Source organism: Corvus cornix, chromosome 5 (genome assembly GCF_000738735.6).
Source record: "Corvus cornix cornix isolate S_Up_H32 chromosome 5, ASM73873v5, whole genome shotgun sequence".
Classification (NCBI taxonomy): Eukaryota; Metazoa; Chordata; class Aves; order Passeriformes; family Corvidae; genus Corvus; species Corvus cornix.
This window is the reverse complement of record NC_046335.1, coordinates 45700020-45727133: the sequence shown is the minus strand read 5'-3', so window position 1 is coordinate 45727133 and position 27114 is coordinate 45700020. Positions and strand designations below refer to the sequence as shown.

At 46.9% G+C, this 27114-nt stretch overlaps 2 protein-coding genes and 1 non-coding gene across 3 annotated transcripts in view; all 3 read right to left on the bottom strand.

The window, feature by feature from the left end:
• The window catches only part of PNPLA2 (patatin like phospholipase domain containing 2), a 30507-nt gene extending 15855 nt beyond the window's left edge, over window positions 1-14652 (bottom strand). Inside the window, 2 exon segments of the mRNA XM_039552356.1 lie at window positions 14271-14360; window positions 14363-14652. Of these exon segments, the coding sequence (XP_039408290.1) occupies window positions 14271-14360; window positions 14363-14456 (184 nt within the window). The 5' untranslated portion in view covers window positions 14457-14652.
• A 5564-nt stretch (window positions 14653-20216) lies between these two features.
• RPLP2 (ribosomal protein lateral stalk subunit P2) lies at window positions 20217-25297 on the bottom strand. Its single transcript, XM_039553147.1, has 5 exons — window positions 25190-25297; window positions 24633-24756; window positions 22908-22956; window positions 21239-21337; window positions 20217-20830 (listed from the first exon to the last, which is right to left on the bottom strand). The coding sequence occupies exons 2-5, from the start codon at window positions 24753-24755 to the stop codon at window positions 20754-20756; spliced, it is 348 nt and encodes a 115-aa protein (XP_039409081.1). The 5' UTR covers window position 24756; window positions 25190-25297; the 3' UTR covers window positions 20217-20753.
• Window positions 22651-22783, bottom strand: LOC120410169. The gene has a single exon (XR_005602127.1). It is a non-coding gene; the product is annotated as a small nucleolar RNA SNORA52 (small nucleolar RNA).
• Window positions 25298-27114: the final 1817 nt, after the last annotated feature.

The window sequence follows — 27114 nt, the reverse complement described above, 5'->3', positions numbered from 1 at the left end:
ACAAGAGAGCAAAGTCCTGACTATGCCAGGAAACAGCATTTGAAGGGAGCCCCAAGTTGTAGCTGCCTGCTCTATCAAGAGGGCAAAGTAAAATTATTGCTAATTAGCAAGTTCATTCTTTGAATACTTTCTGGGTGTTTTTTGTTTTGGGTTACTTTTATACACATGTATAAAATATACATGCGTGCCCACAGGAGCTTTGAGGCACTTCTGTTTAAAGACATCTGTGATTCCATGGGACTCGCTTGATCACTTGCACCAAAGCTGGACGTGGAATTGCTCTGTGGGAAGACATGGGCACAGGGTGACCTGCAGTACCACCAGCTTTCCAGGAAATAAGGCTAGCTGAGGGTTCAGCCAAAGAAGCCAGGTTTATGCAGCTAGATCCATGATAGATGACAAGTCCTCTTAGAAATATATTTGGGAGGAGAGAAAAGAAGTGACAGTGTTTTAATCCTGTTACTACCAGAAGTGCTATTCCAGGAAAACCGGCTCAAATTCTGTTTGCAGTCTGTCAGAGGGAGCAGCTGATTTAGAGGCAGTCAAGAGAGACAACCTCCTACAGGGGTCAGCCACCAGCTCTCAATTATTTCTAGGACTAGTCCAGTGCCAACTTTCCATAGGAAAGCTTCTCATGGTTTTTGATGGATCTAGTGATTCAGGACTCAGAGTCATGTGAAAAAGCTGAATTAAATTTATATTTCCTTATTGAGGTACATGGGGCAGAGGAAATCCCTAATAGTTGGCAGTGTTTGCTGAGAAAACATTTCATTCTTCTTATACCAACCAATTAATTCAACACCTTTCCCTGTACAGATTTACTAAGCACATATTCCTCAAAAAATTTGCATTAATATATGTGGAATGTTTTATTTTCATTAGAAAGCCCACATCCCCCTTTACCCCCACCCCCATCACTGCCCCACTGGGTGTTGTTATACATAAACCCAAGTACTGCAGGGCTATTGCCCTTATCTGAATTTCAGCTGTGATGACGCAAAGGAGCATCACACCGTTGTGTCCTGGAACACCCCAGTGTGACCCTTGCCACAAAAGGGAGGTCACCTGCTCCCCCTCTGCTGATTTGTCATCTGCAGCGGCTACAAGGGGCAAGATAGTGGCACCCATGGGAAAAGCCTGAAGGCAGCTGCTAGCTCACATGTCATTTTTATGCTATATCAATCCAGCTTCACATTAGCTTATTGACATAGGGTTAGACTGTTCCCTTTAACAACAAACTTTTATCTCTATCAGTCATGCTCAACTCCAAAATAACTCAGTAACTAAGTCTGTACTGCTTGGCATTCCCTAAACTCTAACCTGAAAAGCATTCAAGCAGCATGTGCTATTTGAAACTGTAAACAAACACCCCAGCAGAGCAGCCTGCTGCTACTCTGCCTCTGGAACAGCAGAGCTGAAGATCCATCACCTAAAACTGATGTTAGCCAGGCAGTTGGGAAGACACTTAACCGCTGCTAAGGGCTCTGGGATGAGACAGAAAGGCTCCTCCAAACCTGTGCAGTGCGTAAGGACAAAGACCATCGCAAAGCTTAAACACTGCGTGACAGGAGGGGTGACAAGTGGGGAAGAAGGGCCTCTTCAGACCCACATCTGCAGCATCAAGGCTTTGGCACCACGGACACCAGGACTGTCTCCTGTTAAACCACATTAGACCATATTGATATCAATTTGCCAGCCAGTAAAATGACAGATGACCCATGAAGTATTTCAAATGGAAAAAAGCGCCTAAGACACAGACAAAAATAGGAGCAGAGCAAGCTAAATAGGGGAAAGGGCATTCTGGATATTTAACCCAGCAGCTCACCCGTGACACTGTAGCTCCCTCTGGGAGAGCTCCATCCCAGGGACATTCCCACTCCCTGCCTAGTGCAACAGTAAACAGGATACAAACTTAAACTTCTCTAACAGGGATGGAGAGCAGAGGATGGCACAGAGGGCAGGTGGATGTAGCAACAGCATTCTCGGTCCCTACTGGCAGGAGGCACAGAGAGGTCACACCCCAGACTGCAGATGCCATAACTTGCCTGGACTAGTGGGGCAGGCAGGAAGCTCTGCAGAGCCTCACTAAACCTGCTTCTCATTCAACACCAACAAATGGACTCCTTCCTACACATCACCAACACAGAGGCACCACTCCTCCCTCCTCATTCCCATTACCCAGCTAAGGCTCCAGACTGGCCCAACACACCAATAGCTCTGAAAGGAAGCCAACTAGCAGAAGGAAGCACAGGTACTTCTAGTATTCCCCCAGGACCCTGACAGCCCTATATGCCTTGTTAGTTTGGGATCCCACAACCAAACTATTTTGACTGTAAGATTTTCAGGACAGGAGTCTGCCAGCCCTGTGTACTATAACCAGGGACCTCATTCCAGGACTCCTTAAGTTCTGCTCAGCTATCTGTTCCAGAGAGGCTTGTGCGACACTCAGCACGGATGTCCCTTTTAAGAGTCCCCAGCTAAAATTTTCGCACTTTGCTTTCAATGCAGCTGGTTGCTAAGAACTGCTGGAATTGTCATTATCCCATTGGTAGATCCCAGTCTGGATGTGAATTTAGTAATAGGATGAGTCAGAAGGAATTTATTAGCATGATCTTCCCCAACATTAATTTATCTCGCTTGTCCATCTCTTGCTATTTCAGCTGTTCCTGTGTCACATACATGGAAGAGCTAAAAGTCAGTCTCTGACAATGAGCAGAGGTTTCAGGAGAGCTGTTCCATGTTCTTCCAGGGCACAAATCCTCAAGCTGCTCCAGTTCAGCATGCACAACTCTTCCTGCACTTGCCTCTTCTCTAGATACTGAGAGTAAGCAGTGCACATACGTTCCTGCCTGGCCTCTCCCAGGAGATGATACAGTCCTAATTATAACACAGTCCTGTCACCAGCACAAAAGAAACCCACAAAGCTGTAAACAAGAGGCACGAAAACAGAAGTTTTCAAATAGACATCTAGAAAATAATTAACAGAGAACTTTATTGGATGTTTCCTCATAGGTAGCTCAGATCATCAGAAAGCACCTGTTTGTTCACCCCAAGGAGCAGTGCACAGCAATGTGCCAGTGATCCAAAGACAACCCCAACTCTTGGGGGCAATGATCTCAGTTTGTAAAAGATCCCACTGCTTGTGTAGACTCCTGTTCTGCTTTCCACACTCATGCTGAAGCAATCTGGTTTCTACTTATTGTCCCAAGAGAGCAAAAACCAGCCAACATTTCAGCCAAGCTGAACAAAGGCCAACTTGCACTGAATGGGAACCTGACCCAAGATGTTCTCTGATGGCCCATCAGTGAGGCTGAACAGATGTCAAAGGGGGCCCCAAAGACAAATCCATGCCAGCAGGAAATAAAGAGCGATGTTTTACAATCTGTCCCTTTTAAGACATACTCAGGTGATAGGTGTACTGCACTGCTGGTGACAAGTCTTTAATTTTGGTCTGAAATCCTGGACAGACACCTAAAAGCACTGGGTGTGGAAAGAATACCCCTCACTTGCCAGAAGTTGTAAGATTCCCACTATTTGACACAAATAAAAACCTCCCATTTTTAAACATTTGAGGCTGGGGGATGGCAGCTAGCAGTGAAGTCTTTAAAAGCACCAACTCTTTTCACATCTGTGCACATCTTCCTGTAAGCCAGTTACATTGAGAAACACCATGTACCAGAACAAGCTGCTCTTCTGGGACTTCCCTAATTTTTGTTGTTTTGATGCATATTTTTTATTTTATTTAAGGTCTTCACTCAGTCCTTCTCTCCAACTATTTTACCATCAGATAATAAACAGTTCAGCTCACTTGGCTCCAGATAGGAGACACAGGAAGGAAACTTTTATTTTTGGTGATACGTAGGAGGTAAACAGAACTCCCCCCTCACAACCACACCCACTCAGTTTGCAGACAGTCCTACTGCTTGACCAGCTGTTCCCTGTGGCAAGTAACTTTTCTCATCAGGGGCTCTGTGCAGGGATTTGACCTCAGAGTTCAACAAACAAACAATTTTGTAAAGGAGAGTTCTTAGAAAGCCTGGCCACCAGCTGTACATACTGGTGTTTCTCCCCCTTTGCTCAGGAATGAGAGGCACTAACACATACCCTACTGGAGCAACTCCTAGGGGATCCCTGTTACACTACAGTGATCAACACCTGTCTCAACCTTACAGGTGGGGCAGGTGCAAACACCAAGAGAAAGAGACAGCTTTTTAAATAGGGCCAGCTCTTGCAGCCAGAGGCAGATGCTAAAAGAAAGCCCTTCTTTCTGGTTCAGATTCTTTACGTTCAGCATTCCTTAGACTAGACACAAACTGTGTTTAGCCCAAGACACACTCTGCAGCAGGAGGGCTGTGTAAATTCAGATCATTTCCAAGTGCTTCAGAACCAGAAGCCTCTCTCCTAATGTGTCTGTCCCAAGATGTTTGCTTTTCTATTTCAACTGGGGGAAAAAAAAAAAGCTGTCAGTCATGTTACCTTTTTAAATAAAGCCAAACTAAAAGGAGACATTTTTCCCATTTGAGCCAAAAGATACGGTTACTGTGCTCTAGATCCCAGTTAATAGATGAACCAGAACTATTGCCACATGCTAGATAAGAGGAACATAAGAGGCTTTTAAGTTGCCAGGGTTTCTATCTCTTGCACAGAGCAGCTTACCAGGGCAGCCCACAGTGACTGCCACATGCCCATCCATCAACTGGTACCTGCAGGGTAGGACCCTCATGCAAGCCCAAGTGCAGATGCACCACTCATAGCTCACCTTAAGGCCCATTGTTCTGCTTTGCACAGAAGCAAACAGGCTTTGGGAGAACAGGCATAAGAGCTCCCAGGCTTGATGATGTCTCTAGCTAAACCTTTGCACCGGTCTTAACGAAGTGTTGGCACACCAAGGCCTCACCAAAACTGCTGTTCTGCAAGCTGAGACTTGCTTTGTTTCTGTGGTCAGGACGGGAGCGCTTCTTTTCGCAACACAAATCCAAAACCAGCGCAGCTGCTGCTGTGAAACAATTGATAGAAAGGGCAGGAGGCAGCTCAGTGCAGGCAGCCAGCCCGGATTGCTCTGTCACAAGCACAGCAGCAACACTCACTAGTCTAATCTTTCTCTTCTGTAATGCCCTAATACGAGGCTTAATGCTGCATTTCTGCTCATAGCATTAGAGAAATTAAATGACATAATGCATGAAAAGGAAAAGCTGCTCAGGACCCCAGGCAAGCTGAACTGAGAGCCATGTTCCATCTTCATTCATCCATCAATCCCTGTCAATGCTATAGTGCAACTCAAACTGCATGGGATGACAAGAAAAGGGGATTCACAGAGTAGACAAGGCGCAGCTCATATCCTTGCTGCTCACTTTGGACCAGGTAATGCTGAGTTTGAAGCAATTTTTTTAAAAACAAGTACTCATACAGAGAAAGCTAATGGAGGGGAGAAACAGACCAAAACCCATGTCATAATGATGAGAAATTACCTTTCTTCTCTGGTCTGCACAGGCAGAAGTGGAACCACATCCAAATCTCACTTCCTTCACCTGAGTGAAAACAACTAACACAAAGCCTCCAGTTGCTGTCATTCTGAGAGGGAACTAGTGCAGAAAGATCAAGCCTCACCCACACACACAATGTTGCACACACAGTTCACGTTCACTTCTCAGAGTAGTTTGCAGGATAGCATCACACACACACCACTAGACAAAACAGAACTGTTTCCACTTCATAGGGGAGGCAGTACTAGAGGAAATATGTTTTAGAAAGAGATCAGGGCAGGAGAGTAGATACCTTTGCCAGGCACCACAGATCCACAAAGACAAAAACTGGAATTAGCAGTCATCATTTCTACTTCCAGTCTGAAGAAACAGCTGCCACTCCAGCAGCCCTTCAGCTTTATCACACACCAGCCACTACCCTCAGCTGGCTCACCAAATCCAAAACAAAGCCCACACACAGCTTTTGGTGGCTGTCAGCCCAAGCCCTGCTGAATGCTTTCCTGTGTGCTTCCAGGTGACAATTGTTCCATATTCAGAGATGAGACCAGAGACATGGCTGGCTCTGTCACACAGCGGCCTGTCTTTCTCCCTGTCCTTTCCACTGTACACTTCTGTGGCTGCTAAAACCCTAACACAGATGAGAGGAACAGCCCTGACACCCTCCACTGGCTCTCAGCCTGCATCATGCCCAGCTCTCAAGTTCACAAGGCTGGCCAGCTGCTCCAATCCATGCCAAGCCCCTCCCTGTACACCCGTGAGCAGGATTCCTGCTGAGCCTGATTTGCCCTCCCATCTCACACAGGCAGGTCAAGTGTCACCTTACACCCCAAACTCTTCCCCACTGGCCCTGGCATGAGCAGGGCAGACTCCAGCAAGGAAGTGAGAATCAAAAGCTGCTTCCAAAGCAGTCCTCTGGCAAGCGGTGTTAGCACTTTGATCTAGAAGGATTCTCCTTTTGTTGAAGCAGCTTCAGGCAGATCACAAGGTAAGCTGCATACCTTGGGAACCATGGCAAGAAAATCTAGAAACTGATGCTACCTTTCTTCCAGAGACATCAGCAGTGGCCCCCCAGCCACAACGTGACTGGGATTCTGAAAACAACTATGCAAGCAGGACAAGAACTACTCACAGAGGGTTGCACAGACCCCTGCAGGGGAAAAGCCTCTGCTCAACCCTTCCTGCAGGGCTGAGCACACAAACAAGAACAGCAAGACAGATGTTCAGATAAACATCTGACAGATGAGCTCTTCTGCATGCAGAAATATGGCTAGTAGTTAAATGCCTCCCTTAAAGCATTTTAAAGCAAAGTTAAATGCTTCTCTTAAAGATTATTTTACCAATCCCACTATGTAAGAACACTAGGATAGATAAATCAATATAACTCTCTGTGCTGACATCCCACTCTGAAACAGGACTCCAAGTTTTTCCACGCATGGCATAACTACAGCAGCCTGAATCCACACTCTGTCTCCATAATACACTGGAATGCTTTTTTTTTTGCCAGGCCCAGCACTGAATCAGCAGCATTCAATGCACCCAGCAAGACTGGCCCTTGTAATTAACAGATGTGAAGGGATTCTTGATTCACCCTCAGATGCCACCTCCTCTACTTCAGGATGCTAAACTAGATAATCCACAGGAGTGGCAGCTCAGAGACTGCCAGAACCTCCAATGCTACAATGATATTCAATTCTTTAAATCCTAAGCCTGAAAAAGGCCTCCAAAACCAATAGCCATCCAAACAAACTTCAGTGTATGAAGGGGAGGAGAATGGTTCATTCTCAGAAGAAATCCTCCAGGAACAGCACAGCTGAAAGCCTGGGAAACAGTGGCAGAAGACACTTCATGAAGTTTGCAGATTCCAAATGTCTTGTCAGGCAGAAGTCATCATTGGGGATTTGGCCTTTATCTGTACCAGAAAGCACAACCAGTTCAGTTCTGGGTGAGTGCCAGAGGGCAGCACAAAGCCCTGGGTTCTAATAAAGCTACCACACCTGATGTAACACACTGTACTGCAGATCAGTACAACCCCATGGACAGGATCAGGCCTGCCACAAGCAGCTGTTGTATCACTAGTGCCAAACTCTCTCCTCCCTCCCTCTGGCCCTTGTAGCTACAACAATCTCCAGCATCTTTTCTACACTTCCAGGCTCACTAATTGCCTCTCTCCTATGTGGTCCTTGGAAGAGATTTTCTACTGCCCCAGACATTATCACTTCAAGGACACATTCTGTCTTTTCTCAAGGACATGGGACTTATTTACAGCCTTCCACATGGAATCATTTCCTCTACCCCTCCTTTTCACTACCTCTTACTCTACTTGCCTGACAAGGCACACAGTCCAAGGCAAATATATATGCATAGGCACTGCTGACTCTTTCACATAACTAAAGACACATCCTGACTTTCACCTCAAGTCCCAAGAACACTTAGCAGAAAGGAAGAGTATGAGCATTAGAGCTGGGCAACAGAAGTGTAGAAGTGCAGAGGATTCAATGGAAAACTGGTGGCCACTTTGGAATCCAGCCACAAGTAGGGTTTGTACTGCAAAGAGCAAAGTGAACAGGAGTCACCCACTCACACTGCTCCTTGGAGTAAGATTTCTGAGGTTTTGCAAAGGTCCTGTAATTAGAAGGCCTGCTCATTCCCATCTCCAGAAAGAAGGAATGCTGACTAATTACCATTTCCAGCCCTTGCACGGTCCTCTTCAAGTACAGTAGAAAGCAAGCACAAGAGGTGGAAATCTTCTCCAGCCAAGTCCGGGAGCATTTCATCTGTGCTTCATGGAGGGCACGCAGAGAAACACTGAGAAACCCAGAGTGAGCAGGGGCCCAACATCTGAGTACAATCCCAAGCTCACTGCACTGGAAAGTGACACAGCCCCCCGACAGACAGGAAACAAGCACCACCAGCCACTGGACATGCAGGCAGAGCTGCTGTAACCACTGCAGCAGCAGGAGTTTGGAACTGAACGACACAGCAAGAAATTTGAGCAAGGCCTTTTGATTTATCAGGACTAAACTTCCAAACACAATCAGAAAGTGGACATAGGACCCTGAAGAACATAGGACAGCTTCTCCTATTTTATATGGAGGACTTGCAGTTGCCTTGAGGAGTTTGGGGAGCTAAGAGGCAGAAAGAAGTGGAACAGCTCAGACATGCTGCAAGGTCAAGAGACTTGCTGAACCTATGGGTCAGAGGAACGACCATGCAAAGACCTCTTGTGATGTTGCCAGTGCCACTGTGCAGCTGCTGCCACGGCTGACAGCAAGGCTGGCACCAAGCTGCCCCAAGCTGCCCAGCACACCTGCTGTCTATGTGGGGTGCCAAAAGAATAAACACGTGCCTTGCTAGGACTGTTTTTTCCTAGAAGTGGCTCCTTGGCCTCCTTTGCACTCATCAACAAGATGCCTGCAAGACCACCTTTCCTTACAGGTGCTTCTTTATTAGAGCCAGGCAGACAGCAGGAACAAGTGCCTTCCCTACCAACAAAAGGTATTGCAGGATGCTCTGGCTGCCAGCTTACTCCTCTGGACACCTGATCCCACAGCCCTGTGACTGCTGAGGGCACTGATCCAGGCTCAGCAGCTTCTCCATCAAGCCAGTGAACATTTCCGACTACGTCAGCACAGAACATCTCCCCCCCACTTCTATTTTCCACCACAGAAAAAAGCTTTACCACTTCCAAGGAGCACCAGAAGGTTCCCTATGAACTACATCCATGTATGTACATAAGAGTGTCTCCTTCCTGGGCTGGAGCTACTGAGCTCAACAACTTTTCTCCCCAGGGTGGGCCTCTGCAGGAGGTACAAGTGCCCATCTCCTGTGCAAGGAGGAACCTGACTACTGAGGCACCACAGATACTACAAAATTTTCCTTTGTGTCCCTGTGGAGAGCCACAGTTCTCTTCATGCAGCCACAGAAGACAGCATCACATATACTTCCTCTAGGATAAGCATCCTGATTCATGCTTTGGCCAGCATAAACTGGCATTGCTCTGAGGATCCCGTAGATTCTAAGCTGGTTTATTTCCCTCTCTCAGTCTGGGATTCGGTGTTAAGATTACACACACACAGAGAAAATAAATCTCCATGACCCATTCTTAAGCCTTTGCATGCACATAATCAAACTGCAGAAGCACAACATTTAAGATGCTCATATTGCTAATTATCTCAGTTTCAAAAGGTTTGGTTGGTTGGGCTTTTTTTTTTTTTTCTCCTGCTACCCAATGGATAAAGTCTCTACAGTTCAGCAGCACATTTCCTAGTGGTCACATGGTGACAGCTGACAAGCAAACCTGAATGTCAAACAACTTATTTCATCTCAGGTCAAGCCTGAGACAGAGTCCTGGTTAAGACAGTAGTTTAAAATAATTAAATAAATAAATGCTATAAACAACCCAGGAAGAGCTCTCCAAAGAGCATCCCAAACAACACTACTCAACATAGCAGATACGTGGCCTCCTTTCTGTATTTTTAGTACTAAAAGCATCCCCTCAGCTTGCTTTCTCATTTTCTGTCAACCTTGTCATGCCTTAGGAGAACAGCTAACTTCCACAGATGGGGGTTTGATAGCCAGCTTTGCATTTGACAGCAGAACCCACCTCTTCCCCTCAAAATAGAAGCAACTGAGCAGCTCCAATCCACCCTCAGGGCTGTCTAGGACAACATTCACATGCCATGCAGACAATTGAGATGCTGTTGGTTAACTATGAGTCAGAGGGACCTCAGTACCAGCTCAAAGACAGCTTTTCATGGATTACAGCTTCACATCCTATCATTTATTCAGGCTGCTATGCTCCCAGAGCAGGCACAACAAACCCTGTACAGTTCACCAAAGTGAGACGACTCAAGACCTTACCAAAATTATATTCCCTACTCAGTATTAGAGATTATAGAATCCAACAGTAGCTGCATTTTAGCATTCCTTGTGTCTGAAAAAGGACAGTCTCGCCATGTCACATAAGCCAGTTTTTCTCATCTAGGCCAGTGACTTACAGATTTATACAGACAGGTGACCATCCTCAAAGCCCCACGCCTAGAATTTGTGAAAAGCTGCAGGATTTGAGGTATGCACAAGGAGGAGACTGCAAAGCCATCATAAAAACTTTTCACTTGCTTGGCATATAAAGGTGCATTTCCTGGCATGCTGGACTCCAACATCCCCCAAGAGACAGTATAGGCATGACACAGGCTATTTCCCAGAAAACCCTTGGGGCTAGAAGCTGTTCATGCCACAACACTGCACTATGCACAATGAAGTAACTTGTAAACATATGAGACTGCCCAATGCACCTTGATAGCCCCACAGATTATTCTAGTGGGAAAATTGCAATGCTTTTTCCCCATCAGCAAACAGAAGAACCTCAAAGCTGGAGAGAGAGCACTTCAGATGCAGGACGACATCACTGTTGTAACCTTGAACAATAAATCCAAGATCCCTACAACTTAATGGTAAAGTGCTTAACCAGAGCTAGGCAAGGTCGTATCAGACCGTAAATACTTCCTGATCTCTTATATAAATATAAGGTGCCCTGCCTAAGTAATATACATGCCCAGTGTTGTTTTCTTTGGTATTCTCAAACATGCCTGTGAAGCTCACAGTGTGCTCTAAAGGGTGCAGATCACTTAGTTAGGGCTTTCAGTTCAGTGTGAGCCCACAGCAAAGCCTTCCTGTCCTACACAAATGATGATAGTTGTGGTCTTAACTCATGGAGAAGGCAGAATGAGTTCACAGGCAAGCTGAACAGATGCAAAGGCCAGAGGGAAAAAGCTGGAAAAGAAACCACTAAGTAGGATCTTATTCTCTGAAGTCAAGGAAGATTTCTGCTCTCTCTGATCAAGGTCTCAAAAGATTGGAATCAAGGAAGAGGTTTTTTTCACTCCTCCCCAGCAAGTATTTGTCTCTGCACAGTAGAGTCTTCTTGAGTTCACAGGCATGAGGACACTATCTACATACAGTCAAATAAGCAAAGCTTCTGCAAAATTCCCCTCTGCCTGTCATTCATCAAGAGACACTATTTAGCATTTCAATTTCATGGACAGGGCAACAGACAGTGCAGAGTAGCAGTTGCCATAAGATCCAAAGCCCATGGGCTACACCCCCTGCTCTCAGCAAACACAGGTACTCGGGACCCTACAAGAGCCTTGTTTTGGGGTGACTTTACGATGTGTATCCCCTATCGCCGCTCTATGCCCAGACACGATTCCTGTGCCTTTCTTTGTCTTTAAAACTGGATGTGAGAGAAAGAAAAAAAGCCAGATGAACTTTTCAGAGCAGTCTGTGCTCCAAAGTCACTATCTTCTCTGCATGCTTCTGCAGCAGCAAGAGTGGAGGCAAGCACCTTCCTGCTTTTCAGCCAGCTCTCAGCTCCTTTTCTCAGGAGAGAGATGGAGAATTAAACTCCTTTGCTTTTCAGCTAGTCTGCAAGATGAGCCAAGAAAGTTTTTTTTTTCCCCTGAGACTTCGGGTTCTTCTTCTCTTCTGGAACTGTTCAGAACTTTCCATCGAGGCCCGGAGGGGGCCCAGGCCGACCTAGCTGCAAAGAGGAGAGAGATTTTAGAGTCCAAAGAAAGGACTCTAAAATCTTACCAGGCTCTCTCCACAGCGAGAGGTCTTATCATCTAGCATTATTCTTTTCCCCATGTGCATGGTGTCTTTTAAATAAATAGGTGTTTTTCCTTTCACTTTCCTGCTAGAAAAATTTTTCTTGAACCTGATGGGGGGAGGGATGGCTGTAAGCTGCCTTCTATCAGAGGATGTTCAAATTTGGACATTCCTCTGAATTTGTCTCAAACCAGGACACGTCTGTACGAGAAAGAACTGCTCTCCTAGTTGAGGCTCAGCTGTACCTCCTACCCTGTCCCCTTTTGCCCCCATGATTTCATTCTAACCTCTGGACCTCTGCCTGGAAGGTGCACTGTCTGAAGGGTTTATGACATGGACAAAGTACGGCAATACCATGGCCCAGCCATGCACCCCATGTGCTTTTACTTTCAGAAGTCAGCTCCGTTGGCTTAGAGCTGCCAAGACACATGTCAGTCACACAGGTGAGTCAGAAGAAAGCTATTCCAGAGAAGTCAAACAGAAGACAGAACTGGAACACCCAAGACCCAAGCCTTGAATAGCTTTAAAGAGCATGGTTTGCCCTCCATCAGGAGGTAGGCAAATGTTTCCTAGAAGGCGGTCCCTAACTCAGTCCTCTTAATAATGCCTCCCACTCTACCTCAGAGGGGCTGGGAAAACTTATTCTGATTCACAGAAAGCCCTCTACTAGGCTAGATGTCTCCATTAGGGCAGTGCCTGACACATCATGGATGGTCTAGACATATAAATAGCAAGAACAAAGCAGACATGATAACAAGATTGCTCAGCACTCAGAACGGCATCTGAGCAAGGCAAAGGACTTGGGCACTACCATCAGCCTGTCTCACACTTGTGCCAGCCTTCGAGTGGCACAGGGATCACCCAGTTAGGGAACTAACTGGGGAGTCACCTCTTCAACAGAAGCAACAGCAATTAAAGAACTAAATCCCTGGCAGCTACCTGCAAGTGGATCCCTACACAAGAAGGGATTAGGGATTATTATTCCTTGTCCACAGTAAAAGTTGGCACCAAGGCATCACTGTAGCCTTTGAGATCTCAGATTGGGGTCTGAACAGCTGTTAAGAGCTTCCCATCGAGCTCCAGAAGTTACAGCAGCACTTCACTGGGCTTTTCTGTAGACAAAATGCTCAGGAAGGGAAGCTTCAAACCTAGCTACACAGAAAATGCTAACTTTTGTTGCACGAAGGCTACATCTCAAAACTACCTGTCTCCAAAAAAAAAAAAAAGAAAAAAAAAAAGAAAAAAAAAGTGCTGTGGAAAAACACCTATGATCAAAGTGAGAGAACTTCAAGCAGTAAACAGCTCTGGTTGCCCTGGCTCTCGGAGAAGCTCATAATTCTCTGAAATTAAATATATATACCTGATTCTCTCACACCACATTCCCCTTTCAAGCTTAAGAAACTTTTCTGCATGTGTTATTCTCAACATAAAAGCTTCCAAGTACAGACTCTAACACGTGTTTGTTGACTTCCTCCCACATGCAAAACGACAAAAAAGCCAGGAGGCATCACAGCCCATCTCCTTCAGCTGTTGCCCAGGCATAGGGACACACTACACTATGTGCTTGCTTCAGAGATAACTTTTTAAGGTTATTCTATAACTCGAAAACAGAGATAAAATCTAACTGGAGATCTAGCTCTTGCAGAGGGCCAGAGAATTCCTCAGTGCCCAAGACCCCAAGAAATAACCCTTTTCCAGAAATAAATATGGAGATTGAAGGATGCGCTACTCAGAGATGCTGCCCAACTCCCATCCGCACACGCAAACTCGATGTCTCCATCTCCAGCCGCTTCACCTCCCGTTCGCGGCCACCAAGGGCCAGTGCCCACACGGCGAGAGGCTCCTCTCCTCACCCAGAGCCCCACCAAACCTACTCCAAGCAAGGTAAACCCACAAACCGAGCCCAGCAAGTCCACATTATATATGTCTGTGTGGGTGGGTGTCAGAACCAGGAGCCCTGTGCTGACTTCCTACCGTCAGGGGCCTCCTTGACCTCAGCCACCCGTCAGGGACCGGGGCGAGGGGAAAGGCCTTAAAAACAAAGAGCCGCTCGCATTTCGGGAGGAGGAGGGCGCAACGCTATTTACACACATATACGTATATACACCCACACGCCCTCGCTGTTGCTCTAATTAACAAATTAGCAGTAACGAAGGAGCGCCGGGCTCGGCCCGCGCTTACCGAGGCAGGCGCCGCTGACGAGGGCGGTGGCGGTGAGCGCCCCAGCCGAGGCGCCGTACACCTTCTTGGCGTTGGCGACCAGGAACGGGCATGTTCCTGCAGGCAGCTGGCCACGCCGATGTGGTAGACCCCCAGGAAGCCGCAGCCGGCGAAGGAGATATTCCAGCTGGAGCCCAGCGGGAACATGGCCTCCGCGCCCCGCTGGAGACGGGGGGGTGCACGGGGAAAGCAGCAGCAGCCGCGGCGGAGAGGTGAAGCCGCGGGTCTCTTCTCACACCGCCTCGGGACGGGCGGGACAGCCGGGAAGTGTTGCTGCCGAAGATGGAACAGGAGAACACAGCAATGTTTGCCGCTGGGAGAGCTGTGCCGGCTGCCCAGCTTATATGCGGCGGCCCGGCCCTCGGGCCCGCCCCCGGCATGGCCACCGCCCCTCGGCAGCCCCGGCGCGGGCGGGATCGCCCGGCCCCTCCTGGCAACCCTTCCTCCGGTGAACCCTTCTCCTGGCCCCGGGCCATGGCGGGCGCTCGCCGTCTGCCGAGCCGGGGCAGCCGTGCCAGCGCCGCCCTGAAGTGGCAGGGGCCGAGCCAGCTTCTCGGAGGATAGGGTTGCGGCTGCTCGCAGCACCCCAAACCTCGCCCTGTCCCGGGGCAGCAGGCTGTCCTTCCCTCACGGAACATCCTGATTCTTGGCATCTGCTCCAAGTCCTAGGGGTTTCCTTTGTTTTTCAGGGAATGGGCACGAAACGTGAGAGAAAAGGAAAAGCTTTCCCCTTTCACAAGAAGCTGAGGAGTCAGAAGGAGGCAAGTCTTGTCACAGTAATAGGGCAAGAACTGGGAAAAGGGCAATCCCCCTGTCCCCCCCTCAACAGCTTTCTCTGCCTCTAAACTCACAGAATCATTGGAAGGGACCCACAAGGATCATCGAGTCCAGCTCTTGGACCTGCACAGCATCATCCCCAAGAGTCACACCATTTGCCCAAGAGTATTGTCCGAATGCTTCTTGAACCCTATTAAGGCTTGTGTTGTGACCACTTCCCTGGAGAACCTGTTCCAGTGCCCAACCACCCTCTGGGTGAAGAACCTTTTTCTAATATCCAACCTAAACCTGCCTTGACACAATTTTGGGCCATTCCTTTGGGTCCTGTCACTGGGCACCGCAGAGAAGAGATCAATGTCTGCCCCTCCTCTTCCCCTCACAAGGAAGTCGTAGACTGTTGTATACTAATCACCAAAACACACAGTTGCTTACTTTTGCTAACCTGTTCTCAACATTTTTTTCTCCACATGCCTCTAAGCTCACCAAAATGCTTAGATTTAGTCAGGGCAGCTGTGATTCTCAGTAGTACTTCTGCACAAGCTCGCCACAGAGCAGCGCTGGGTAAGAAGCCAGTGCTAGCAGATCATCAAAATAGATTTCAGAAGCTATAAAGATCCCTTTGCCATAAACAATACAGACTACAGTCATCCAAGTCATTAAGGTAAGTATGAAAGTTTACAGAGATATCAAAAAGATCAGCATAGCAAGAGAAAGAGCTGCTCTACTCAAAGCTAGGAAGCAAGATCAGCAGGAGGGAGGTTTGGGGGATACAAAACAAAAAGCATAAATAGCTTTTTAGTGGAAGCAACATAGGGCAAAAAGCACTTTCTACCAAAGTTTAAAAAAACCCCTACTTAATTAATCTTGGCATAAAGCTACTGGGATTAGTTTCCTTATAACTGGTCAGAAGTTTCTCACTTGGGATAGTGTTATACCTATCCTTAACAGCTCCCAGACTAAGCAAAGCAAGGCCTTCCTCCCCACAGGAATTTCACCAATTATGCTAGTAGCCCCTCTTCCTGTTCCTTCCACTCCAAACATCCTTTCCAATGATATGAGGGAGGCTTATACCCTCCCCACAGATGGGTCATCCAGGTTGCAAGAACAGCTGTTTAATGCCTCAGTCTGCTGCCTCACAGTCAGGTGACTGAAGCAACTAAATTCAGCAGGTAACCCTTGCATAAATCCAATATTTGAGTTCAAGTTAGACATCATACTCCAGCCTCTACAGACAGAGCACTTTTTCATTAAGTGTTCATGCTTTGCTTTCATCAGGCAGGCGGCAGGAGTACAGCTTTATCTTTCTTTCAGGTCCTGACCCCGAGCCTACCACCTCACCTAGCTGCCACGAACTACCCTTTATATGTATTCACTGATCCTGGAGCACATAAAGAATTAACCCTGCTTATCTTAAGTCCTCTCTTTATACCCACCCTTCTCTCCCTTCCTCTCATACCTCTAGCTGCTTTTGTAATTTCTTTCCTCCCTTGTGTTTGATGTGGTTACTTAACCCTTGTCAGCCCTCATCTCCTCCAGCTGGAGAGGTGAGGCCTGGCACACCTGAGCCTTCTCTTACAGGCCCTTAACACCACAGTGATCATAGAGCTTCCACCCCGTGCTTCTGATGCCACAGAAAGGTATTTTCATGTAGCCAAACCCAAAGGAAACACCATGTCTCACCTTTTCCAGAACTGGGATTGTTCTGCAGAAGAACTGGTCACTGGGCTGTGACTTTAGCGGAAGTCTGTTGCAAAACTGACCACTGAACCTTGTCTGCAGATACCTCCCAAACACTTGTAACCACAAGAACATCTTCATTCTTGAGCCAACGCTGCTCCCTCTTTTTCCAGCATTTCACAAGCCTTAATGTTCCTAGCGTGTCTGGAAAACAGAAACAATAATGCTGCGACAATGCTGGAGTTAGTTTCACTTGATTTCCCAACAGCAATCTCATCCTGAGTTGTTTACATCACTCTGCCTTGGCCCTCAAGGTTATTTATTTGAGGAGGTTAATGCTGCCCTGTTGAAACAGGTTGATGAAACGAACCATGTGAACACTAATCGCCTGTGGAGTGCTGCCTGGGTACTGGCACGAGCAGGCTGACAAACAACTGTGCTTTCTTCAAAAATGAACTAACCCCCAAAACTAATCTCTTTTCCCCCCAGTAAGAAAGTGCTATAGTTCTGCTATTGCTCACAATGCAGCAGGAAGCCAGATCAGCAAGATTTACAAGGCAGCTTTTCCTGTATGTCTAACTCCAACTGGAGCTCTTCAAATCCACTCATGCCCTTACACGTTGAGATGCCACTGAGACAGATTTGCATGCAATCCCTCATTGTCATGTTTATTTTCACGACATGAAGAGTGAGCTGTTAGTACCTGCAAGATAATAACATACAGTCTCTGCTTTTTCAGGCAAGACCTTGTTTTTTGGCAGCCATTGGGAATTCAAGGGAAGACGAAAGGCAGCCTTTTACAATGTTGATTCCAGGATGTTACTTTAGTATTTTTGTCCATAGTCAGCAAGAAAGGCACATCAGTCATGAAGCTCAACCCAAATGCTCTTAACATCACTGGAAAGCCAGAGTTAAATGTCTTTTTCTTACCTGAGATGTTTGTGTATGTCAGATCATTCCATGGCAGACTCTTGGGACTCGCTTCACAGGAGCATTTCCTGAGGCACAGGAGCAGTCCTGCTCTCTTGGAACTGAATTTTTCTTCTAGGAAAGGTATTACAGACATCTCTGCCCCTACGTAAATCAAACCTACCAAGTTCAGCAGGCCTGCCTGCATGTAGCAGCTTGCAAAATTGGGCCTTGGTAGTATGAGTGAAACCAGTTAATTTGAGGGTGGCCCCAGGGAGCCATTCCTTATTGCTTTACAGTAGTGTCCAGGACATTGTCCCTGCTTTCCAAGTAGTGAGCATGTCATGTCCCTCTCCCCGCCCCACAGTGTTTGTAATGAATGATTTTCAGTGAGAGCTGATTTGATGGCACAGCATTTGTGTCCCAGTGAGGAAAGCCCACACATTTCAATGTCAAGCCTATGACTAAATCACTCTCTCCTGTTGTCAATTTGGTAATGATCAGTTACCAGAGTAGGATCGGTCTAGGCACAAGACTATCCCTTCCTTTCTCTTCAATGCCCTTGAGCCTATCTTTTATGAAGAATTTAGGAAAAATCTTCTCTAGCTAAAATTGATTCAGTAAGGGGACAGACTAGGCCACAAGTCCAAGTATTTGCAGGCACTGGTCTTCTCTGGGAGCATCATGGAGTACAATGCATCCACCCCACCAGTACCCGTGCCTTTGGAAATCATTCATAAGACTGAAAGAGCATCACTGAGACTTGAAAATTCAAAACAGTGACTCCAGAGCAGAAGCAGAGATCCCGTCTCCTTCACAGCTGAAGCTCATGGAAATCAGAAGAACAGAGTGGTGAACTCCATGCAGAGCACCAAGGAAGTGTGCAACAGACTTCCAGGCACATTATTACTCACGTACAAAAGCCATCAGGTGGCAAGTTTCATAAATAGGTAAGGCAGGGGGAAGTAAGCTTAATAGGTTTTGATTTTGTATTCAGAAGAAATGTTCACTATGCAGAGGTTTTAGCAAATTCTGCAAAATGCCTGTGAAATCTTGGAGCAGAGCTATGCCCTGGCCTTCTCAAAGAACATCTAGGAGGTGGTTATGCTACATTGACTCTTTGTGGCACTGTAATGAGAGCTCTATTTTCAGTGCTTTCTCTGAGAGCTGCCCCCAGAAGTTTCTTCTCTGAACAGTTTACCAAATGAGCTGTCCTCCTTTTTCTCAGAGCAGGTTGACTGACAGTTTTCATGAAAATGATGCACTTTCACAAAAGAATTTAAAGGTTGTAAGAGGACACTGAGCACAGGATCAGGTCCATAATTCAAGGTTAACAGGTCCTCTGAAGAAGACAGAGAAAAACAGGGTGAAAAAAGTAGTTAGTCTAGATGTTGTTGTACTCCTCCCCTCATCACAGTAGCCAGCAGCTGGCACCACAGGTTTCAGTCTCATCCCACAGGCCTGGGCACAGCAAACTTATCAAATACCTCAGTGCCATTCAAACAAATTCCTTTGTGCATGGAAAAACCCTACCGAGTGGTGTGCCAGGGCAGTCCCTTTCTGTGTAAACACTGATGGTGCTCTTGAAGCAGCAAAGCAAGGCACTACTGGGGAGGGTCAGAGGCACCTCTCAGTAAAACCACATCCAAGAACCACTCTTTTTCAGTGACCTGAAATGGAGAAATCACTAAGAAAAGCAACACAGGCACCCCGCCAGGGTTGAACCACTGCCATTACCAGTCTGACACAGAACTACAGTGAACACGAGCGGTTTGCATTACTACCAGCTCACCAGGCTGGCACTTAAGAGACAAAGTAGATGAAAGGTATCGGCACTATTACCACCGTAACTTTTTCTTGCAGCAGGGGCCGAAGGACAGCAAGGGTTAGTTGCTTAAATCATGGCCATTTTGAGGCTCTAACTTCCAACTGCTCTCTTGCTTGGCTGTGAAGTGCTGGGTGTTTTCTCTCAGTATACCACAGAGATAAAAGTTTTACCTACTTGGATTTCACCCATCTCTCCTCTCAGAAGTACTTGCCATGCTTAGTTCAATGACTCATAATGAACACAGCTATCAGCTATTGCTTTTTTCCCTCCAAAAACTACCTTAGAAAAGGTCTACAGTATACACTACTCCTCCAGGGGTATCTTTTTGACACCATCAGTGTAGACTTAGCACATCAAGATCACCACAGAATCAGTTTATTCTACTTACAGATGAACACTTCCACAAGAAGCCAGGGTAAGTTGCCTGCCAAAACCATCTTCTAGCAGTAAACACTTTATAAATAAAGCAAAATTCACTGTTCTCTCCAGCTGATCCATTCCTGTCATGGTAGAGATGTTTCAGTTCTCTAAAAACACCATTCTTACGTTTCTCTTTGTTCAGATCAAGGTACAATTTATGTTCTGATAGTCCAGGACAGCCATTCAGCATGAAGGGCACCTCTGCATTGATCTATGTCCCATGACAGCAGGATGCAGTTTGGGTTTTTTTTTTTGTTACATACTGTTAAGCATATGGATGCAACAGGAAATTCAAGTATAGTCAAACATTTTATTGGTGTTGTCCCTAGATCTTGGAAATCTGACAATGATTAAATTGGTGCTTTTAAATATTTTAAAAACAAATTCCTATTAATTACCTCTGAAATTGTTTCTGGACTAATTCAGGCGGCTGTTCATTCAGTTTCACATTCTGGAATTGAACAAACAGATCCTGGAAAACAAAGTCCTTTTATTGCTGGTGGGCTGCTCCACTGAGTAACAGAGCAAAACAGTATGGAGAAGGTTAACATTGGGGAGATTCAGTTTCCACATACTGTTTAAGAAACAGCAGTGTCAGTACAAGCATCCAGGTTCACATGAGCTTTGCCATTTCCTCAGTACTCTCAGAGTTGAGCCCTACAGTCTGTCAGAAAATTCACACACCTATTGCAGGCAGAGATAAAAATCAAAGCTGTGTCAGAGCTATTCTAAGAACAGCTTCCTGAATCCAAGAGCACTTGTATGGCAATAATAATAATAAACTCAAAAACATTTAAAACAAAGAATTTTAATAACTTCTCTATAACAAATAATTAATCGAAGAGGCCAAATCCCATGTCATCATCAGATTCTTCAGATTCCTCCTTCTTCTCTTCTTTCTTCTCCTCAGCTGAAGGAAAAAAAGACCAAGTGAATGGTCAGTATTAACACTGCACCACAGATTTTCAAGATACAAGTTTTGGTGTTCTCAGCTCCCCTGTTACTGGTATTGGAGCCTCCACGGTTCATCTCATTCCCTTTCAGCAACCAAATACAAACACTGAAGAGATATAGACACTAATATTGCAGGGATGTGGTTAACACCACCAAGTCTCTTTGATTCTTTGATTTGGACTAAGCCAGACCAATCCTAAGGCAAATGCTTCTGACTGTCCAAAGGAAAAGTAACTGTTCAGCTTACATTTCCATCACATACTGAACTGCCGAAGTGGAGAAGCCTTGAAATGTGGACTCAGTTAAGCTGTTACCAGAGACAAAAGGAGTTGCCCTGTAGCCACGCCTCTCTGCTCATACTCACCGGCAGCAGGGGCAGCAGCTGCAGCAGGAGCAGCAGAGCCCCCTCCAGCAGAGACTGCCACCGCTCCCCCAGCCGGCATGCTGGCAAGCTTTCCATTACCTGAGTGGGACACAAGAGAAAGTATTTTTTTATATGCTCATCCCAAGCACAGAAGTTAGGAGAAATGGAAGAGTGCAGAAAAAACAGATCCTGTCTCATGGACTGAACCTGTCACCATCTGCTCAAAGGAAGAAGAAGCTGCATCCATGACAAATATAAACAGTTCTGTGAAAAATACTCAGGAGTTTTAAGATTTACAAAGGTTTATCCCAAGAACACTGGCAGCATATTATTACTAAGTTTTCTTCTGTACACAAAGTCCCTGTCTTTTTTCCAAAAGCTGTCATAAAAATAGCAGCAAACACATCCAATTTCACACACCCAGATTGTTCTCTGAATGCAGCACAGTAGCCCAGAAGGTGATGATGTACCTCAAAAGTAACGCATCGGCAGCACTGGCTTCCCCTGCTCCTATTTTTTTTTTTCCCTTTAAGGGTAGAGAGAACTCTGAGGGCATAGATCACACTTACAGGAGAGAAAGGGAAAGATTGATTTATTTATGGCAAAGAGTACAGTATTTTAAACAAATTCCTCAGCACCCTAGGAACCCTATTGCATCTCCTTTGAGACTTCTGATTTCTGCTTGTATTTGGAAAGCCAGCTGGTTCTCTGGCCTCTGTCTTTCACATACCAAGGCTCCCTTGGCATTCAAAGGTCACGTACGCACTATGTTTGTCTGTATTCCAGTTTCTGGGAATCAGTTTCTAAATAATTCCCTGTTACTTCAAGCTCTAATAAACTAGCAAAGTAAACAAACATGTTTCATATGCATGTCAGTATGTTCTAAGAAACAATTCATTTGAGGTATTACAGAAAGAGACAGCATAAGTGTGTTGTAACCACATGCATAATAGCTCTCTTAGGTCTTTCAAACCACATGGATAGAAATGTCCAGTGCCTGCTCCTGACAGGAAGGCCAGGCAAAGTCCTGGCAACCTTTGAGCAAAAATAGCCTGCAAATTCCCTTGTGCCTACATACTTGCAAGAAAAAAAACCTCATTAATCAGAAACCTTTGCACTACCTCACCTCTGCTTTACTTCAGCCCTATGATCCAGTCAATTCATGTGAAAAGTTCCAGCTTCAGTAAGAGCACAGATTTCTCTGGAAATCAGCCCTCAGGGAAAAGGAGATGCAGGACTCAGGGAGCTCTAGAAGAGGTGTGCACTGGAGGGGCTTGTGCTCATCGCAGAGGGCAGAGCTGCACCCCAATGCCAACTGTCTGTTCTTCATGCTTTAAATCACTGGTGCACGCAAGTGGGTGAAACACAAAACATCCCCTAGAGAATCCGAAGGACAGCTCAGTCTCTTATCAAGATGTCCAGAAAACTACATCATGAGCAGACTACCAGTAAGCTCATACTTGTTTAAGTTCTCCAGTTTAATGTGGTCCACAAGCGAAACCCAGCAGGTACTGGCACTGACCTGCAGGGAATTAGAATGGACCTGATTTCACGCACTTCAGCTCTGATGCTGAACAGTCAGGGACTTGGCAGCAATTCTACACTCTCAGGTCTCTGTTATCGAAGTAACAGAGGCAATTACCTGGGTCACTCAAGAGACTCTACTTACCCTGAGCAATTACATCTTCAATGTTTTTTCCATTCAGCTCACTAATAACCTGCAAGTAAAATTTTAAATGTTAAAGGTTTCCAAACAGCATGAGAATAAGCTACATTTAAACAAGTACTGATGAATCATCATATACAGCACCTCCATCCTGCTGCTTATACAGCCCCAAAATTCCTTACTTCTCAGTGCCAGGAACAGAACATTGACATGACAACTTCAGCTAAGTCTTTTATACTTTAATTGTTTTCATGAAATCTGTTACTAAATTCATAACGAATCCAAGGACCTTGCAGAAAGGAGGATAAAGAGATGTTGTGGGACCAATTAGGAAGCCCCACCAACAGTGTGTTAGTCACTGAGGGACTGTTACCATTTCTTGCTTAATGCCCTCTGGGAGGCTCTGAAGCACTGGGATCTCGACCCAAAACCAGAGGGTCCCATTCCTAGCCCTACCAAATGTTAACAGCCAGGCTGTTGAATCCTTGCCCTGGAACACAGAGTTCCAACTTTAATTTTACTACCATTGTTGTATAACCAGGGATGACAAAGGCAAAACACAAACCCAAAAATTGCTAAAGCAAGCAAGCACTGAACGATAATGCTCCAAAACCTACTGGTGAGTCCCAGCTACCAGGAGTCAGTGGCCAAAGCCAAAGGACTTTTTACAAGCTTACACAGAGCATGGGATCTGTGAAACTATGTGCCTGCATGACTGCTCCATCCTGGAGAAAGGTGCTTTTAAGAATTCACTACATTTACACTGGCTGAAGATACAGCCTATGCAAAAATTAACTATGACCAAAACAGATTCCAGAAAAGTTTTCCGAACATTGGAGGATGAGAGAAAGCAATTCATTTATGAAGTTATTAAACCTAAAGGAGCCAGAGATAGAAGACCTGGCACTTAAGCAGGAGCACCATGAGTTCAAACCAACATCCCAAACCAGAGTAAGCATGCTATCAGCTCAGCCAACGCAGTCTGCTTGGGCCTATGGTAAAACATTGGGAAACTAGTTTCTTTTTACCTTTACCTCTCTGGAAACACTTCACATATGAATATGGGACAAACAATAAGATGATTTTATTGGTTCTTGCTTTTTTTTCCCCATGGCAAATTATTTTTAGGTCCACAATTCTGAAGATCTATTATATCACAAGAAATATTCTAATTAAGATACTCTCTTTAAAAGTCTGTCTATGGCATTAATTTCCAAAATATTCCTACACATTTTCCTCAAATACCTTTAATGCCCATGTTAGGATTTACCTATGTTTCCTGGTGAAGAAACAAATGCTCCTTTGCAGCACTCTAAGTAAGAATGTATTACTGAGTATCATGCCTTCTGAAGTGCTAGCTCTGAATTGATACTGACCAAAAATAAAAGTGAACCTTCAGTGCAGACACGATGTCAGAACATTTTCAGTGCATTCCTATATGCAGCCAAAATCTCAATGAAGATGATTAGACTGAACTACCAGAAGTCAGCAACAACTGACAGAGACATTTGCGGAGGACAAGCTTTGAAAAAAGCCAGACTTCTAACAAAAGTTGTAAAAATTAATGATTGGCTCAGCAGTGTTCGGAAATCACACAGGTAAGGATCAGTGAATGTCTGAACAAAGTAAGAGCAGCTCAATAGCGATGCAACAGGAACACTGAAGCCGAGGAAACAGCTCCAATGTCTGGTGCTGGCTGGGACACCTGGAATTAAGAGGCAACGCCACCTTGTTCATGCGTTCATCGTCCGTCTCGATGCCGACGCTGTCGAGGATCTTTTTCAGGTCCTTGGACGTGGGGGACTCGTTGCCCCCGAGCACTGCGAGCAGATAAGCTGCGACGTAACGCATCCTGCAAGACAGGAATAGTCTTCAGCATGACCAGTTTACGTGCTCGAAGGGAGCTCATCCCTTCTCTCTCCGAGCCACAATCCTTTGACTCCACTTCTAAATGACAACCCGCGGCCCGCGAGGCCACGCTCCCCTGGCTGTGCCAGCACGGGGCCCGCACGCAGCAGCCCGGCACCCACCCCCGCCCTGCGCCGCCACCGCACACGTCTCCCGAAACAAAGCGGCAACGCGGCATTGCCGCCCTGGCCTTCGCCCAGCCCGTCCCGTCCCTCCGCCAGTGCCGGCCCAGACGCGGGCCGGGAGAGCACGTGGCCGCTATTCTCCCCTCCTACCCCCCGCCCCGAGTGATCTCGCCCGAGCCCCGCGGGCGGCGAACTGCCGCGGGTGCACCGGACGCCACCACTCCCGCGGAGGGGGGCGCACCGCGCGCTTACCTGGGCGGCGGCGGCGGCGCGGGACACGGGCCTGGGACGTGCGCTCGCGAGGGCAGAGCGGCGGCGAAAGGAAGGGGCGGAGCCTCGGCAACGCCTTCTTCCCGCCACCCCTCAACAACGAGCGCTGCCATTGGGCCGGGCCGGCGGGCAGCGCGCAAGCCAATGGGGAACCGCGGGTGTGGCCGCCGCCAGCGCGGCCGGTGGCGCATGCGCAGAGCGCAGGCTGCCCGTTCCGGGCGTGTCGTAGGGTGCCGTTGTCCATGTTAGGATGGGTGTGATTCCCCAAAATCATGGAATCACAGAGTGAATGAGATTGGAAAACACCTCTGAGACCATCGAGTCCAACCTATGGCCGAATACCACTCTGTCAACTAGCCCATGGCACTGAGTGCCACGTTCAGTCTTTCCTTAGACACCTCCAGGGACGGTGACTGCACCACCAGCCCAGGCAGCCTGTTCCAATGCCTGACCACTCTTTCTGTGAAGACATTATTCCTCATGTTCAACCTAAACCTCCCTTGGCACAGCTTTATACTCTCCTTCAACTGTGGCATCCTGCCCTGCCCTAGTAGGGTCAGCACAATCCCCTCCACTCGTCCCATGAGTTGGGTTCTGTCACCAGGTGCACATGAGGCAGATCCACACGCAGAGTCCTCATATTTGTTTATTTTGTATCAGCGCAGAGACGGGCAGTGGGTGATGAATCCACAAAGCCAGCGCCTGTCTCTGTGCGTTTCTTCATGGAAAGGGTGGTCAGGCATTGGAACAAGCTCCCCAGGGAGGTGGTGGATTCACTGTCCCTGGAGGTGTTCTGGGAACAACTGGACATACCAGTTAGCTGTGGTCTAGTTGTCGCAGTGGTGTTTGGTCGGTGGTGGAACTCGATGATCTTGGAGTGGCCAGCAGGATCGGGGAACTGATCGTCCCTCTGTACTTGGCACAAGTGAGGCCACATCTCAAGCCCTGTGTCTAGTTTTGAGCCCCTCACTTCAGTATGGATACTGAGGTGCTGGAGCGTGTCCAGAGAAGGGCAGTGGAGCTGGGGGTCTGGAGCACAAGTCTTGTGAGGAGCAGCTGAGGGAGCTGGGGTTGTTTAGCCTGGAGAAAAGGAGGCTCAGGGGAGACCATATCCACAACTGTCTGAAAGGAGGCTGTAACCAGGTGGGGGTTGGCCTCTTCTCCCAGGCAATTAGCAACAGGACAAGAGGACATAGTGTCAAGCTGTGTCAGGGAAGGTTCAACTTGTACCTTTGGAAGAATTTCTTCACAGAAGGTGATTAGACATTGGAATGGGCTGCCTAGGGCAGTGGTGGAGTCGATGTCACTGGAGGTGTTTAAGGAAAGACTGGACGTGGTACTTAATGCCATGGTCTAGTTGACATGGTGGTGTTTGGTCATGGGTGGGGCTCAATGACCTTGGAGGTGCTTTCCAAGCTGAATGACTGTGGTTCTATAAAATACCTCAGCTCCATGTGTGGATCGGCTTCTTGCACACTGGGTGACAAAACCCACTTCTGTGACAGCACACTGAGGCAAGGCTCTCCGCAGGAGGGAGAGGGCTGCTGTCCTGTGCTGGGAGGCTGGGAGGTGGTAATCCTGTGGCAAGGTCTCGCCATGGGATTATGGGAGTCACCACCTGTGCTCGGTTCGCTTGGTTTCCTGCATTAGGGAGATGAACAGAAGTAAAAAGTTATTATTGTGCCTGAAACCCACTGGACCCAAACAAACCAGGAGTGCTGGTTCAGCAGCAGGGCTGTGCATGGGTTGTGGCTATCCTTGTCTTGCTGTCCGAGGGCTGCCCCAGAGATCCTCAGTGGGGCTTCTGTGGTAGCAGAAAACAAGCAGGCTCACCGTGTTATAACTGAGCCAGCGCTTGGAGCAGCAGTCAGTGGTTACTGTCTACTTCCTGTAGGAAGAGGAATTTC